The 17979-nt window shown below is 34.9% G+C and overlaps 1 protein-coding gene across 4 annotated transcripts in view; it reads right to left on the reverse strand.

The window, feature by feature from the left end:
- COL12A1 (collagen type XII alpha 1 chain) overlaps window positions 1-17979 on the reverse strand; it is a 125974-nt gene that overhangs the window by 21656 nt on the left and 86339 nt on the right. For all 4 annotated transcript variants that reach the window (XM_063666332.1, XM_063666330.1, XM_054492142.2 and 1 more), the window contains 12 exons: window positions 17699-17815; window positions 17392-17538; window positions 16774-16848; window positions 14641-14780; window positions 12689-12812; window positions 12382-12525; window positions 10722-10886; window positions 9364-9402; window positions 9129-9267; window positions 6947-7089; window positions 6549-6658; window positions 2357-2506 (listed from right to left, as the gene is read on the reverse strand). In XM_063666332.1, coding sequence (XP_063522402.1) covers window positions 2357-2506; window positions 6549-6658; window positions 6947-7089; window positions 9129-9267; window positions 9364-9402; window positions 10722-10886; window positions 12382-12525; window positions 12689-12812; window positions 14641-14780; window positions 16774-16848; window positions 17392-17538; window positions 17699-17815 — 1493 coding nt within the window. The remainder of the gene's footprint in view (window positions 1-2356; window positions 2507-6548; window positions 6659-6946; window positions 7090-9128; window positions 9268-9363; window positions 9403-10721; window positions 10887-12381; window positions 12526-12688; window positions 12813-14640; window positions 14781-16773; window positions 16849-17391; window positions 17539-17698; window positions 17816-17979) is intronic.

The following is a 17979-nucleotide window of genomic DNA, read 5'->3' on the forward strand; positions in this document are numbered from 1 at the left end:
TTATTTCATGAGGAAAGAACATGAAAACATATGCCTACGAGAAAGAGATAGAAAAGTGAAACATGTACATGAGATTCCCACTCCTGATTCACTTCTTTGGCCAAAATGCAATGTTTGAACATATGCCTACGAGAAAGAGATAGAACAGTGAAAGGTGTATGTGAGATTCCCACTCTTGATTCACCTCTTTGGCCGAAACGCAATGTTTGAGTGAGTTTTGTTCCACTTGTTTGTTAGGTATTTTCTTTTTTTTTTTTTTTTGAGACAGAGTCCCACTCTGTTGCCCAGGTTGGAGTACAGTGGTGGGATCTTGGCTCACTGCAACATCTGCCTCCCAGGTTCAAATGCTTTTCGTGCCTCAGTCTCCTGAGTAGCTGGGATTATAGGCGTGTACCACCATGCCCAGCTAATTTTTTTGTATTTTGTAATAGAGGCGGGGTTTTACCCTGTTGGCCAGGCTGGTTTTGAACTTCCGGACTCAAGTGATTCACCCAAAGTGCTAGGACTACAGGCGTGAGCCATGGTGCCCAGCCTTGTGTTATTTTTTAAGAGAATATTAATTTCTATAATTAAATGAATTTGAAGCCTACACACATTTAAATCAAATTTGTTTTTTGTTTTTTGTTTTGTTTTGTTTTGAGATGGAGTCTCACTGTTGCCCAGGCTGGAGTATAGTGGTGTGATCTTGGCTCACTGCAACCTCTGCCTCCTGGGTTCAAGAGATTCTCCTGCCTCAGCCTCCCAATTAGCTGGCATTACAGGCGCCCACTACCACACCCAGCTAATTTTTGTTTTTTTAGTGGAGACGGGGTCTTACTATGTTGGCCAAGCTGGTCTCAAACTCCTGACCTCAAATGATCCACCCACCTCAGCCTCCCAAAGTGCTGGGATTACAGGCATGAACCACCACACTCAGCCTAACTCAAGCTTTAAGAGTCCACCCTTATAGAAAAGTAACATTAAAGTAAATTAAGGAAACAATTCTTCACTTACTCTACAATTGATGCTCTTCTTTTTAGAAATTATTACCAAGGGTTTGACCAATAACTTTTCTGATATCCTCAACTATTTCAAGATAGCATATATTTTATATCTTTCTATAGTTTAAAAATAAACTACTTTTGATAAAAAGTAAAAAGTTGTTTAGACAATGTTATTCTTTTAAAAACCTGATGTAATTGTTATACTTAAATACCAGATTCAATATTCAACAGAAGGTTTGGATTTTAATCAAAATTCTATTACATTTGAACTAATTGTTTCTATATTGTGGAATAAAAATTTTCCTTTTGAATCTAGAAGAAAATCCTGTCCATGGAAGAAAGCTAAATTAAATAAATAAAGCCATTTTTAAAATAACATCTATAGAAGCCAAACAGGCTAGCTTTGCTTTTAGGACAATAGGTCTATTGATTGACATTGATTGATTGATTGATTGATTGAGACAGGGTCTCAGTCTGTCACCCAGGCTAGAGTGCAGTGATGCCATCATAGCTCTCTGCAGCTGCAAATTCCTGGGCTCTAGCAGTCTTCCCACCTCAGCCTCCCAAGTTGCTAGGAATACAGGCACATGCCACCACACTCAGCTGATTGGTTTTTTTTCTTTTTTATAGAGACAGGGTCTCACTATGTTGCCTAGGCTAATCTTGAACTCCTGGCCTTAAGTAATTCTGCTTCCTTGGCCTCTGAAAATGCTGGGATTATAGGCATGAGCAATGGTGCCTGGCTTTGATTGACATTTAATATGAATTTAATTAGCTTGGTATGATGACAACTTTAGATTTAAATTTTCCCTACTAGATAGCATTGTAAATGGGGTTGGCACGCTCCTGCCTCAAACCTGAGACAGTGAAAGTTGTGACTAATGGGGTCAGCTGGCTGCCCTACTCCACTGATCCTTTTGATACATGCAGCCGAATGGCTCCTCTGTGAGCAAATGTGGGCTCTGGTGAAAGTAGCAACTAGTGTCCCCAAATGCTTAATATCGTGATTGTACAAATCTGTATTAACAATTATTGCTGAAGAACAAAATAGGAACTATTTTCTATTTCACTGGGTATGCTGGCAACTCTGTGTGGTGTTCTCCAGTTTGATCCTGTTTCAAGATGACTACGTGGTGTTCCCTGGTGCCTTGACATCTTATTTTGTTTCTAGTAAGTAGTTAAAGCACATTATTATGTTCTGTGGACACATTTTCTCAATGTACTTCTTCCAATGTTTTGATCTGACCAAGAAATTTGACAACTTAAAACTCACTGAGAAAAATAGAATAAAATAAAACTCAAGGAGTTGTTTAGAAAAATGCCATTTCCATCTTAACACAAGGTACCAAGAAAAATAAAAATGTGTTACTCACTGCGGCTGATTTCCTTTCCCCTTTAAGGAGTTTTCCAAGAACTTCATAACCATCAGTTGTTATATTTCCAGCTTCCTTGATGTCTTTTTCTATAATTTCATAGCAGTCAATGTAAATCTTAACACTTTTTGAGGTCACTACAATATGAACCTAAAAAGATAATTTGTTTCCATTATAAAATTTCTACAATAAAAAATTAGCTGACTCTGCATAGTTTAGATCAGATTTTTTTGAAGTTTTTTAAGCTATTCTCATCCTAAATCAAAAGTCTTACTCTAAAAATCCAAGAACAGTTGGCAATGTTGATGAAATCATTTGCTAATAATATGAAATTAGACAAGCCACTTAACCTCTGGTCTTAGTTTCCTACAAACACATACACACGCATAATTTCTTATTTTCCCACTATCTACTCTTACTGAGATGACCAGAGAGGATGTAGTAGATGAAATGACTTTGTAAGCTATAAAGAGCTACCCAAGTAGAGGTTAATAAATCATGTATATACTATTATATTCACTACAAAGAAATTTCAGATGTCTTCCACTAATTTTACTAAATTCAACTTTCAATTTGTTGTTCTCCAATCTCACGCAGAAATAATCTGCATACCATATAGATATCTCATACAGTAAAGAACTAGCACATGTCTTCTATAGGGATTCAACTCTGGAAATCAATAGAATTCAGGATTCAATTCCCTTTTAAGGAAAGAAGTTTATATTGATTTATTTTTTGCTTGCTACTGAAGACACACAGAATGTTAACAACTTTATTAGTATAGATAATTAATAAAATGTTTGTATTTCAACAATGTAAAGAATGGTCCTGGGTAATCCTTGTCTTTATAGTTATACTCAGAGTTTCTACTTATCACAGCACAAATACTCAAGTAAGCCCTTGATGATGACTTTGAAAAGTCTGGCAGCAAATTAAAAGGAACAGAAATTCCCTTAAATGCTCTCAGTCAATAAGCATAAGAATAATTTCTAAAGTATTTTTAAACTAAATATTTTTCCCACATGGAATCACCACCAAAACATAAGTTTACTACATCTGTGATAAATATAAATTACACATTGCTTTTATATAAAAGTAATACATACCTTACTAAAAATAAAGTTTAAATGCCCCAGGACAATCAACTAATACTGAACTCAAGAAGAACACCATGCTAGGATATTTTTTATCTAATAAGAACCAAAACTTTTTGGCTCGTATATGAACAACCACAGATGCAAACATTGACAAGGCATGTGAAAAACCACAGTATCCAGAAAAATTATTTCAAAATTTTTAATTTGTGACAAAATTATTCCAGGAACACTTGTCATTGAATGCTAACCATAGATAAACACATTCTAAAAGTACATTTTGCTATAATGTATTCAGTGCGTTTTACTGCAGTTTAAACAAACGCATAGTTACATTTCAGATTGGGCCTTCATCTGTAGATCATTGTGCCAAGTGTGTAGAGTAACCAATCTATTTCCTAAATGATGTGTTGTTGGTCCCAGACCAGTAGAAAAAAATAGGGACCCTCTTGTAACTCATCTCCCTTCCCAGACTCTGCCATTCTAGTTCTCTTTCTTATTATAAATGTCTCATATGAATCCATGTCATCTTTCAACAATAGAAGGGAGACACAAAAAAAGCTTTTCAAGAGAATCCCCAGGAAGGGATAACTGTCATTCCTTAATTAAACTATTTTAGTTAATCCCTCTCCCCAAAGTTCCCTCTCCCTGTCACTGTCACTAATTTCCTGCTCTTGAAATATTGCTCATTCTCATCCCAAGTTTGAAAAACTTCAATTCAGGAATTAGATGGAAAATGAAGAAAGAGTGCTTGAATCCTTGGCTCAGTAAAAAAAATGTGAACAGCTGAGAGTGATTGAAGGTGGTACTTGAATTGATGAGATGAGAGTGGGCCAATGGGATGGGGGTATTTTATACTTGCAATTTGCAAGATGCTAGATCTCAGATTAAACTGGTTCAACACATACACACACACACAATGGTAACTGTAGAGGTAATAGATATGTTAATTAGCTTGATTGTGGAGATCATTTCACAATGTATGTGTATATCAGAACACCTCATTATACAGCTGAAGTATATACAATTTTTCTATATGACATCTCAATAAAGCTGCTTAAAAAGAAAGAACGGGTTTAAGGAATGGAGGAGAAAAAAGAGCGCAGTGGGAAAAAAGGAGAAACTAAAAGAAAGACAGATTATTAAAATAAAAAACAAAGAAGAAGGTAGAGAATTTGGAAAGAAAAGACAGAGCTTGTGAGGAGAAAAAATAGGTATTATATAAAACCCAAGAATGCAAATGCCTTTCTGGGGAGGCAAATGGTATAAAGAAGAGAATGTCAAAAAAAATTGTCTTGATTTGCAATCATTAATATCACTACAGACCTCTAAAAAATACTGCCTTTTAAAATTTTCAGATAAAATGAAGCATTCCATGACAGTTGGAAATTTTAAAATAACAGTTACCAAATGGTTATCAGTGGTTTAGTAGATGATAAGATTCTCAATATCTTCAGTGCTTATGAAAGGAAAAATAAAAATAGTCCTTTTTAGCAAGTTACTCAAATGTAAGTTTCACTGAGCCACAAAAGTTCATAAGACCTTTGCCAGATTCAACATCTAAGATCAGATAAGGATCAGTTGAAGCCAATAACACTTGCTAAACTAGAACTTGCTTTTCTGATGAGGCATTTATTTTACTGCACTTCACTATGGAGGTCTGTAAACCTTTAAGTAGATATACGATTGTACTCAGGGATTTTTGTTTTTCCTTTTTTTTTTTTTGTTATCACTAATATGTACATTGAAGCTTCCTTGAGCTTAGTGAGGAGAGTCCTTTACCATCCTTATCAAAAATCTGATTAATGAATAAGAACAACACTCTGGAAAGAAAGCAAGATTCCTCAGGAGTAGAAACAGTAAGAAATGCTGCCAAGTCTACTCAGGTAGAAGAAATTTCTTCAATTTTCACTTGAGAATCAGCTTGAACTGGAAACATCTGTGTTTTATGTATAAGGGCTAATCTTTCTACATACCACACTGGAGAAATTTTAAAGCATCTGTTCAACAACTGGTATTCCTGTTAACATAATCCAATGGATGAAGAAATACTATTAAAAAGTCAATTCCTACACATAAAGGGGAACAACACACACTGCGGCCTATCAGAGGGTGTCAGGTGAAAGGAAGGAGAGGATCAGAAAAAATAACTAATGGATACTAGGCTTAATACCTGGGTGACAAAATAATCTGTATGATAAACCCCCATTACATGTTTACCCATATAACAAACCTGCACATCTTGCACACATACCCCTGAACTTAAAATAGAAGTTTTTTTAAAAAGTGTATTCCTAACCTCCATTCCTAACCTAGATCGTTCTTTTTCTTTCTAATGCTTCTAACTTCAGTATTTTCTAAGTAAGAAGTGCTTCTTATTTGTCAATGAATTGTCCTTTAGAAACCTGAAAAAAAAGTTTCCACTATCTGCTGGATGTTGACATAAAAAAATTGATTAAGATAATCAAGAACAGACAATTCCTTGAATGCATCTTAGAACTTTTAATAAGATTTTCTAGAGAATTGTGTTTTTAAAGAATAAGTGTGTTCACATAAAAATTAATCTCATAAACATTTATCTTAATTATTTTGTTAGATATTGATAACTTTTGGATTGATAAAAATAATTATTCTGCATTTCACTGGCATGTTTGTACTTTTCAATAAAATACAAGCAGAAGAAATATCAATTTCTGCATTTCACTGGCATGTTTGTACTTTTCAATAAAAAGCAAGCAGAAGAAATATTATCAATTAAAATATCCACTAAAATTAAGCTTTTCAAACTAAATGACATAAAGATTCATAACCAAATGGTAAGCAGAAAAGTAGGTGGATAATATTATATATACTATATGATTCAAATTTTAAAAAGAAATAAGCATTAAAAATATATCAAAATGTTACTAGTTGTCTCTTGATTAGTATATTGTTTTTATTTTAAATATTATTTGAATTAACCAAATTCTCTAAAATAAGATTTTATTTTTAAAAGACATAGTTATAATTCTGACAATTTAACATGACATTTTAATAAATAATAAATTTGTTTTATATTTTTTTCTAGAAATAAGACTCAAATAATCTGATGTTTTTACCTTATGAAAACTTCCATAAAATAATGTCTTTACTTCTTCTGTGTCAAATGTAACAGTTTGCACCTCGCCTCTTGTATCCTTGTTAAAGAATGATAACGTCTTGCTAGAAGCTGTAATCAACATAAAAGTGTTATTAAATCATATGCATTGTATACTTTTTATTTAAAGTATTAGCAAATAATTCTTGTTGGAGAGATTTCTTTAAAAATATAATAATTTCAGTTATGATAAAATGCAATTAGGATATTTACTGATGTGTTATACTTGGAAAAGTTCAAACATAAAAGTATATATCAAATAAATATATATATAGTCTATATTCAGAAAGTTTTTTAAAAGAGAAAAGAAAAACATAATCAAAACTAAGTATGCATGTGCCTTAAGATAAAAATTCTTACGATCTGCAATCACTCCAACTTGTGGTTTGTAGTCTCTGTCTGTGATTTGCCAAATTGCAAAAGGGTCACTGGGAGTTTCTGGGAGAAGTCTGAATAATAATATAATCGTGTATGAAGGAGGGAGTCCATTTGGGTGTAGGTCTCTGTTGTATAAAACAAAAGAAAGAAAAATGAGAGGAAAGAAAAAAAGAAAGGAAGAAAGAAAGATTGATTGCTTTAACATCAAGAACAGCTACTCTTTTAAATCTTTGCACCAGAATCTCATATGGGTAGTATTAGAGGCTGTTTATAATAATCTGGCTCCTTCTGACTTCTCCTTAGAAGGAGAAAAATTTAGGAAGCACATCAAAAGAACAAGCACTAAAGATCAGTTATGTAAATTATAATCGATTATTTCTAATTTGATAAAGTCACAAAAGTCTGGGAAATTACAAAATAGTCTTTTATCCTACTATTAATAACTAATTTTTCTAGACACAGAGTATTATAAAATTATATGATAATTTTAGAATGATAAACATTATGACTATGGGTATCATTTAACGAGAATGAATCTTACTAAATATACTTAATTTCCAATGTCAGCTGTATGAGATCATAAAATGGCTTAAGGTTTTAATTTCTCTCTCCCTCCCTATCAGTAATATTTTTACACTTCCAAATTTCTCCCCTGAAATCAAATAAATCAACCCCAGAGCTCATATGTTCCCAAAAACAAAATCCATTTTAAATGTGAAGGCCATATACATGTGCAAACATTTAGTGATGATAAAAGGATGTGAATTAATTGAAAGGAAATGTTTCTTGGCCCTCAGCTGTAAGACAAAACAAAAAACAAAAAATTGGTCCCATGTGTCCCTCCAGAGTTTAGTCAATCACTGTTCTGGGGGAATCTTTGAAGCGAAATTGATGGTTTTCTATCTGAGAACATTTAATAACACTTTCTCCCTGAAGGTAAGAAAAAGAACCAGATAATAAGCTCATAGAAAAGAAGCTATTCCTCCATGAATTTTGATAGAGGACACAAAGCTTTCATGTCCTAATACCACACCACTAATGCCATCTTGCTTTTAAAACATATGCTCTGGGTAAGCTGATGTGATGTGTTTTATATGTTCAAGAACTATCTTTATAATATTCTATGTTAAAAATATTTTCTCCACATCAACTCGTCTCTCTCACCTAGCCCATTTTTCTCCTTCCTTAATTAGTGCTTATGAAAAAATTATGTAATTGTATTTATGTTTCTTTCCTTTCAGCCAAAAGTTCTGATGCTTGAGAAAACAATAGGCTGTCATAAGTTAAAATGTAGAAATCATATGGTGAGCTGACTGGAGGAGTTAAACACTGGGTATTACGTTCACTGAAAAACCTAGAACTCCGAGCCAACATGGTTAACCATTAAAGGAGTTTGAGACTCACAATGTGGTCAAACTACAACAACACAATCTCTGCCTCTTAAAATAAATTAGCTTTGGTTTTAGTCTGAATTTTCCATCAGCTTTCTCAGAGCATTTCATATTTCAGACATCATTCCTGACCCTGTCCTGAGCTTACAATACCTTTATTTCTCATTGTTCTTTTCTTTCCATAAATTGGCAAACATATTTTTCAGCATAAAAAGTTTTCATTTTAATGAATAAGAAATACAGATTTCAGTTGTCATACTCAGGTGCAAACATTCATGAAGCAAAATAACATCTACAGCTACACAACAGATTGCTAGAGCATCAGCCAATAAAAACTAAATGGCAAGTGTCTGATCATGGACAAGAAAAACTACCTTTCATTTTCTAGAGGTCTGAAACACTAAAAAGAATGCTCTCATTCTGCACTTATTCCATCCAGTATTCTGCACCACAGGGAGCGATGTTCAAAATATTAAGTTGCCTTCCTGTTTTAACAGCTTTTCTAGCCTTAAATTCAAAACGGTCAGTAATCTGTTACCAGCATGAGCTTCTTGGATCTGGCAATAACGAGGCCTGAGTCTTAGTCTCCTGTGTGCAAACAACTATGTAACCCGGAAACAATTAACCTAACTGTATTTAAGAAAACCAATCAGGGTCATCCATAAGCAGTCTTCCGACAATTCTAAAGTTCCAGGATTCTGGGAAGTCAGCAAATATTCCAAGAACTTTTTGCAGGTCTTAAGAAAAGGAGAACCTCCTGTTGTCACACTTACGCTGTAGGCTGATTCACAAACGCATTCTTCTGAATCCTGTAAGCTGAGTAGCTGGGGAAAGACCCTGACTCCAAAGATACTCCTTGTACAGAAGCAAAATTCTTTTCTGTCAGGTTGTATGCTTCAAGCATCTTAAACCCTTTACATCAGAAAAGAAAATATTAAATGGAGTACATTTTAATAATTTTATTGCTTAAATCTGGAAACAAATTAGTCCCAAAGTATAAATGCTTACCTGGTGAGGTGTAGCCATCCAAATAAATGAGAGGACAACCTGCAATGTACAGTGTTCTTTAAGTATGATTCACCAACACAATGTATAAATTATATATGCACAGAAAGTAGCAATGAACGTATTTCAAGTAATAAATGACATTGTTCATTTATTAAAATAACTTCTCAATTTAATATTTTATACATTATTTCTTGTACATTTCCTATGTGTAGGAGAAATTATAGTATTAACCAGTGTAACAAATATTTCCCTAACATTCTCCAATCCAGTTGGACTTTTACAGTACTCTTAAAAATAATAAAATAGAATTACGGGAGGAATTTTTCACATTTTTCAATAGATTTAAAGAACTTCCTTCCCAGGGAATTTTAGATTTCTGCAAAGGTAGAAGGAGCTTGTCCATCCCCAACCCTCTTCTCTGCCAAGTCTCCAAGCCTCACACTGGCTACCAAACACCATGTAACAGTAACAAGCGTGCAGTAGTTTTTGCTCTGGACCTCTCAGAGCTGAGGGTACCAGATGGCTGCATCCAGGTCTACTTGGAACAGAAAGAAGAGAAACCACTCCAGCCCCCTACTCACTTTCACCAGTGCAGCTCCACTCCGAACTTCAGCATAAATTTTCATAGTAAACCAACAAAGTTTGTTTACTCTAACCAGAGTTCTTGTTTTTAAAATAATGTTTAATGGAGGGGAATATTATATTTGTAAAGCATAGCCCTGTCTAGGATCAGGGGTCTGTGGCTAGTCCAGATCCCTGATCAATTATGTAGGATAAACTGCCTCCTGGTAATTATGGAGGATTAATTGCCTCCATAACCTATTCCCCAAGAATTGGTGTTAATGGATGGTGATAAGAATAAATCGACTTAAACAATCAATTTTTGGTTCTTCACTGTAGTTAAAAAGCTGAACTTGAAAATCTAAACCCAAACAAACAAATGGGAACCAACTGAATTTCTGAGGAACCATTTTTCTTCATTGCTCTCTTGAAGCACGGATGTTGACAGAACAAATACCAATTGATTACTAATGGGGAAAACCTTCATCTCACAGAAACGCCCTATATATGCAATTTGAGGCTGAGATTAATTTAACCAAATGTCATAGGCATTGGGGTGGTGGGAAAGGGATATATTAAAACACTTTATTTCCACACAAGGAAATTACATATTCAAGGCTAAAAATGGATTTCTGACAAGCACACATTTAGCATGATCGCAATAGGAACAGTGATTCTTCAGGATCCCAGGATCTATTTATGCACAGACTTGATCCCACAAAGGATATAGAATTGTCTACTAAGTAATTATTTTTCAGAATAAGTGAGGTTATAGATCCATGTTGACTGTGACTTACTTGAAGTGGCAGTTTCACAAACAAATGTAATAAGATTGTCTTCGATCTTCTCAAAAGATTCAAAGTCGTCCACAATGAACACGTGCCGTTCACTTGGTTTGCTGGCAATGTTGGCAAGCTCATTGTAGTCGACATCAGCCACACCAACTACAAAGACACTGAACCCTGCAAAGTAGCATTTATAGAATCAATCACGTATCTCTTTTTCTGTCCTTGTTGTTAGAACAATGCAAAAAATTTCTTATCAGAAATGATGCTGTATTTTCTTAATGTATGCAGCAAGTCCTTTTATTTGACATGAACTCTCTCTAATAAATACATACTTTTTCCAGGTCTTTCTATTTTCTGGTTTAAAGAATTCATTTAATTTGATTTCCTAAGATAAAATCCCAACAATTCAAGTAGGAAGATTTTAATAGCAGAAAGACTTCATGTGGTGCACACTGCCTTCCACAGATCCACAGTCCTGATACACACATGAGTTCTGCAGCCATTAATATTTTAAGGTTATGTGACTCAGAAGTCAAGAATGGGCTTATTTTAAAATCTGGGTTCTTGAAACTGATTTTCTCAGGAAACTCAGGCTCAAAGGCAGAACTCTGGCCATCTTGAAAATGGAATCTACAACTCTCACTGGCAACAGATGGGCTATGACAAATAAGCAAATTTAGGCTATGACAAATAAGCACATTTTTCATTCCAAAAGCTAAATTTGACGTCGGGGGAAAAAAGCTATATAAGGAATTAGAAATATATTTAGATATAAATAAGGTAATGTGAGAAGCAAATATTTATAAGCCCAAACTTAAATCTACCAGGAGTCACAAACATGCAGAAATCTGTGTAAGGTGTATAACATAATGGCAATACATTTTATAAAAGATCAGCAAGAAAAACCTCTATTGAAAAAAAGACAGTATGACTTAGCAGTAATCATAACTCATAATTTTAGCCAAAGAATCATGCATGTACAGATGACAAGTTCCATGTAATTACTTTATAATTTACTACAACAAATTATGCATAAGATTCTCTCTAAAAATATATCCACCTTAGACTTTGCTTGGGACAGCAGAGGGTAGCGGGGCTGTTAATGCAAGTATTGGAAAGATCTACTTTCACCTCTAATGATCTTAAATAACTAATCCAAAGAACAGTGTTACCAGGAGGCTCTCAGTATATTTGATTGGCAAGATCTATCCCAGAGATGACTCCCTAAGACCTCAATACTCCTTCTTTGCAACGTATCTTTTAGCACTCATTAAGTCCGCATCTGCAAAGATGTGCTAAAGCTAAAGGCTTCCTTTTTTCTCTCCTTGCACAGGAAGCAATATCAAGATTCATTTCTGCTATGGCAGGAAGCCTGCTCTAGCATCATCTCATTACCATTGCTTTCTGTAGCCTTCCAGCCAGTATGGAAAAATGTGGTTTGCCCCTTGTCAATCCTGAACCACATCTTATACAAAGAATACCCCATGTCATTTTTGAGCAGTTGCAAACCATTCCATAATTAAATATAAACTAGCATTACGAAGGTATACAGTGCAGAGTGAAACAGAAACAATAAAGTAACATCAGCAAATTTAGTCTTTTGCAATCATTTGTGAACATATAAAAATGTTAAAATTGTAAGTGCAATCAAATTCATGTATGTGCTTGCCTGACTGCTGGATGACCAAAGCCGCCTTCTTGACCTCATCCTGGGACCGACCATCTGTGACCACAACCAACACCTTAGGGACATTCTTCCTCATGCCACTCTCCCAAGTCAAGACTTTCTCCTTGATAAACGTGAGGGCCTTGCCTACAGAATGTGGCATGGAAAAGTTTAGTGTCATCTCAGTGAAAACTACCCAAATGCCATTAGTCACGCCCAACTGATAAGAATCTGGACATTAGCGTGAGATAATACACTCAGTTCTGCCACTACAAGTGCTTGGAGAGTAAAGGTCTACATATACACATACCTGTTCTTGTGTTTCCTCCTCTGTACCTAATATTCTGGAGGGCCCCAAGGGCTAGGGCCTTGTCATTGTACGTATTCAGCTTGAACTCAGACTTGACCTCATCACTGTATTGCACAAATGAAACCTGAAGGAAAATGTGGTTTGGCAGTGAGCATAAGTCATCTAATTTTATGTTTCAATCTTCAAATGATTCTCTAGCTGCAGAATAAAGCAGGGGGGTGTAAAAAGTATCTCAGACCTGATAGAATATTGTAAGCTCTTTATAGCTAATATTACAACACCTACTGCACTTGTCTCATTAAATTCTTTAATTTTCAATCTTCAATGAAATTGTCATAATTGACATTAATAATGAAAATATACTATCTTCATGTTGTGCCTTTCTCTAGGACATAGAAAGCGATGAATAAAGCTGGGGAGTGGTGAGATCCCAGGATTAGACATGAGAACATACCATCTCGAATCCAAATGTTGGTTAAACAGTTGACTCAGCCAACTGCTACTTCCCACTGACTATATCCGTTCTTTATGGCAATACAAAAATGTCACCTGTGTGATTATAATCATCCCTCATCACAAACTCATTGCAAATGGGATTTAGTGGAAAAAGTACGGACTTTGTACTCAGGAATCGCTGGGTTCAAATCCTAGCTCTGGCATTTAATAGCTATGTGACAATGGATTTTTTTATCAGTAAAATGAGAATAACTATACTTACCTTCTAGGATTGTTTTAAAGACTAAATAATCCTGTATACAAAGTAACTGGTACATAGACATTAATAAAATATGATCAGTACTTTTTGTTAGAAATACAAATTCCTAAAAGGATGAAAAAAAGCTTGCTTGTTGAATTAATGTGGTTAAATTAAGAATATAATCACATTAAATTAAGAATATGACTCGGGTGAATTTTTACTCTTCTTGGGTTGGATCAATGTCCAGAGGATTATTTGAGGATTTGAAATTTAGTATACTACTATTCCATAAAAGAGGACAAGTTTTGTTGATGAAATTGTTTGTCGCTTATTTCAAAATATCTTATTTTCATGATGCCACAATGATGATCAAACTGCCAAAATAAAGAAGAAAATTCACCAAAGAAATGGGAAAGAAAAGGAGGAGAGAATTGCTTTTTAAAAAGATAGTCTCTTGCTTTAAGTAGTCAATGATTTAGATAGAAGATTAGATAGAAGAGAGTCACACAATTAATGACAATATGAAGTGATATTTGTTGTAATGCAGCAATATAGACAAAATACTTCGAAAGCACGGAATGGGTAAAGCCATCATGGAATCTCACCAGAGGGGGTGAAATTTTAATTGGGTCTTTTAACTGTGTTAGGGTTACATGATGATTTATTCTTTGAGGCCCCTTATGGAAATATAAACTTCTCTAAGTACTTCAGTATAACAAATATATTTGGAGTGATTTCAGAGCAAGATAATTGGTAGTTACCCTTTTAAAAAAACAAATGAAATATGCTTTAGCTCAACAATGGACATTCTTCTGGTCAAGGTAATTATCTACGAAGTAATGATAGAGGCAGCAAGTTCCACACACCCACTCCAGTCACTGTTTATCACTGATTCTTCTAACTTCACAGGGCATGACAATCACAAAGAATTTAATATCCAGAACTTTGGATGAACTTCTATAGAAATGTGTCATGGTTGGAAGTTTTAAGCAGGAAGTTAGAGTCCCTTAGAATCCCCTAAGTTCTCCAACAGGAATATTATCTAGCCAAAGATAAAAACTAAGGGAACATTTATTTTTCTATTTATTTATCATTTACACCCAATTCCCTCCCAAAAATACATGAATAAAAGAAATAGCAACTAAGAGAAGGTCAAAACAGAGTTTATATTGAAAAGACCTTTTACTTAAAAAGAGAAGTTCAAAGGAAAGGCAAGACATCACAAATGAGTAGCCACTGGTGGAATGACACTCACCTGAATCCCGGCAGGACTGATTTCATCAAAGCCTCCCACGGTATTGAAGATGAATTTTACAACTTTGTTAAAATTATCATCCCCAATGCTCCAAGAGGCATCAGTCAAGAACACAATATCTGCCTTGGCCCCTTTGCATACTGCAAAAAAAGAAAGCAGAGGAAGCCCCAAATCTCATGAATTCTTTCATTTAAATGAAATCACATAATTGAAAATGCAGTATAACACCTTGCTACGCAAAGTGTGGTTCTGCAGCAACAGCACTGCCTGGGAGCTTGTTAGACATGTACCATAAAACCTAAAGTATAATAATAATAATAATAATAATAATAATAATAATAAAAGAAAAAAAAAAAAAAAAAAAAGAAATGCAGAATCTTGGGTCCTACCCCAGACTTCCTGAATCAGTACCAGCAGCAATAAGATGACTCACATGCACAATAAATTTAAGAAGCATTGGGGGGACCCTCAATACCTGCTCTGGAATTACTCCATTTGTTTAGATCCATTATGCAAAGATACAATCTTACCTAATGGAACTCTTCAAGTAGTTTTGAACAACAAATGAGAGGAGAAATCAAAGAAAAAGTTTGGAGATTTGGAATATAATTATTAAAGACTGACTGACTATGCAAATAAGTCCCTTTTTTTTTTTTTTTTTTTTTTTTGAGACAGGGTCTTGGCTCTGTCTTCAGGCTGGAGTGCAGTGGTGCGATGATCTTGACTCACTGCAGCCTCTGCCTCCCAGGTTCAAGCGATTCTCCTGCCTCAGCCTCCTGAGTAGCTGGGACTACAGGCACATGCCACCTGCCCAGCTAATTTCTGTATTTTTAGTAGAGACAGGGTTTAACCATGTTGGCCAGGATGGTCTCAATCCACCTGTCTCAGCCTCCCAAAGTGCTGGGATTACAGGTGTGAGCCATGGCACCCGGCCAAGTCCTTTGTAAAATTTAAATTAAGCCACTAGAATCATATGTAGGAAAGAAGAAGATTTTTATTTGAATATCTAGACTTGGAGGCTAAGAAAAAATTCCAAAAACAATTAACAAAATTTTAGTTTATAAAAACTTAACATATAGAAGTATAACACCAAGAGTGAACCCTAATGTAAACTATGGACTTTGGGTGGTGATGATGTGGCAGTGTAGGTTCATCAGTTGTAACAAATGTATCACTCAGATATGGGATGTTAATAGTGGAGGAGGCTGGGCATGTGTGGGGAAAGGCAGTCTGTCTGGGAGATGAAAAATCTCTGCGTCATCCCTGCAATGTTGCTGTGAACCTAAAACTACTCTAGAAGATAAAGCCTATTTAAAAAGAAAAAACTTGTTTTTAAACCAAGATTATTTACTGAATTTCTTTCTATATCTAATTTAAAGGAACTCATCAATATTTTACCCTACAATAATATACTTTTAATTTTTAATTTTACTTATATAATAGGTTTAATAAAGTTGTAACATTCTACAACCTTCTAAGATAAAATAGAAATATATTTAAAATCTGAAATGCTTTCTATTAAATGCTGGAAACAGCATATGAGAAAAGAATAATCCAGTAGTTATTTAACTTAAATTTAATTTGACAAAGTGCTAAAGAATTGCCCTCAAATGCTGAGAGATCAACCTTAATAAATCAGTATGTTGTTTTACCAGTTCACTGCAAGTTACAATTATCTTTCAAATTTTGGTGAATGGAAAATTTTTTAGCTTTGTATAATCCAGGGAACTTCTCAGGTTGGACATCAGGAATTTTAAAGCCAACAGCCTCAGGGCTTAGGTTGCAAATATAGCCAAAAGGGTTCACAGTGCTTACTGATGCCAGCAGCTAGCAGAAAGAAATGTCCACCATGTAACTGTGGACCATGGAAGACCTAAATCTGTAAAACTGAGGAAACAGACTTCCAACTGAAGATCTGGAATAATTTACGACTGATTTTATTCACACTAAAATGTGCCCAGAGATGGAGAGAAACAAATTACTGGTAATCCTTTCTTTCAATCTAAAAACTCTTCAGCAGCAATAATAAATCAGAAATGTTCTATATTAATTGTAAATGATGCACATGCAGCATAAATAAGAAGTCTGTAACTCCCTATCAGCTGAACGTATTGCCTATTTAGCTGTACTTACCATCCCGGGCTGGTGGAATGGTGGGAGGGGGAGGAGGTGTGGGTGGCTCTGTAGGGGCTTCTGTTGGTTTCACAGCTAAAATTTAAAAATAATAATTATAAAAACACACCATGTACACATTTGATATCCCAGAAAGTAAATTTTAAGAGCAATTTAAATCCTGGATACCAAATCAAGTCGTACAAAATGAGACACCATTGTCATCGGTACTGACATGCTGGGGATTTTATTCCATCCAAATTTGGTGACACTGGTAGTCACTCAACATCCACTACAGCTACAGAAAATAAAGATCTAATGGGAAAATATAAGGCCTTCAGATAGGGCCAAATGAGTAAAAGTCACTAATATGAATTCAGCTTCTCAGCGAGAGCCATCTCTCCCTCCTTTAGCCCTTCCTCAAAGTAGCACCAACTCGATAACAGGGACAACTTGCAATTGCTACAGAAAAAGGTCCTGAACCAGCTTTAGACTCCACATTCAGGAACCTGCCATCATCCCATCATTATTGCTACCCCTGCAGAGAGGTACCTGCACAGGATTCACTTAAGTCCTCCTTACCTAGAGCATTCTATTCTAAAGCCTTATGAAAGCTTTCCAGATTCCTCAAAAACTTACTGGTATGTTCTTTAACAGAGACTCCTGGTCCCTCGAGATTTGGTGTCTGCACAAAAACAGTGACGCCATAATCAGTGTCTGGTGAAAGGCCAGTGAAGCAGTGACTGGTTTCTGATCCACGCACTGTAATTTCTTGTCCCCTTGTTCCTGATTATGACAACAAAGGAAAATGCCAGTGTCATTACCAATTATATTTCAAGAAAATTTTATATATCATTGTTATAAACAAAATGGCATCTTCTTTACTGAAATTTAAAATGTTTCCACTACATGCTCCAGATCATTTTTTTCTTTTTTATACACATACCATCTGCAGGGCTTAGTTTTAGCCTGTAGGAGGTGGCTGCCCGGTGAGGTGACCATTTGACACAGAATGTATCCCACCCAATCTGGTAAGTTTTCAGATCTGTTACATTTAAATATACTACAAAATAAAGAAAGAAAGAGATTTACTTTGTAAATTAAGGCAAAAACTGTACTTTTAATCATAACACAATTTTCAAACTTTCACTGTGGCTGAAAAAAAGTTCAAAATTGTATTATGTTTCCTTATAAGAAACATACATGTATCATATTTGAAAATGTGGT

Source organism: Pongo pygmaeus, chromosome 5 (genome assembly GCF_028885625.2).
Source record: "Pongo pygmaeus isolate AG05252 chromosome 5, NHGRI_mPonPyg2-v2.0_pri, whole genome shotgun sequence".
Lineage (NCBI taxonomy): Eukaryota > Metazoa > Chordata > Mammalia > Primates > Hominidae > Pongo > Pongo pygmaeus.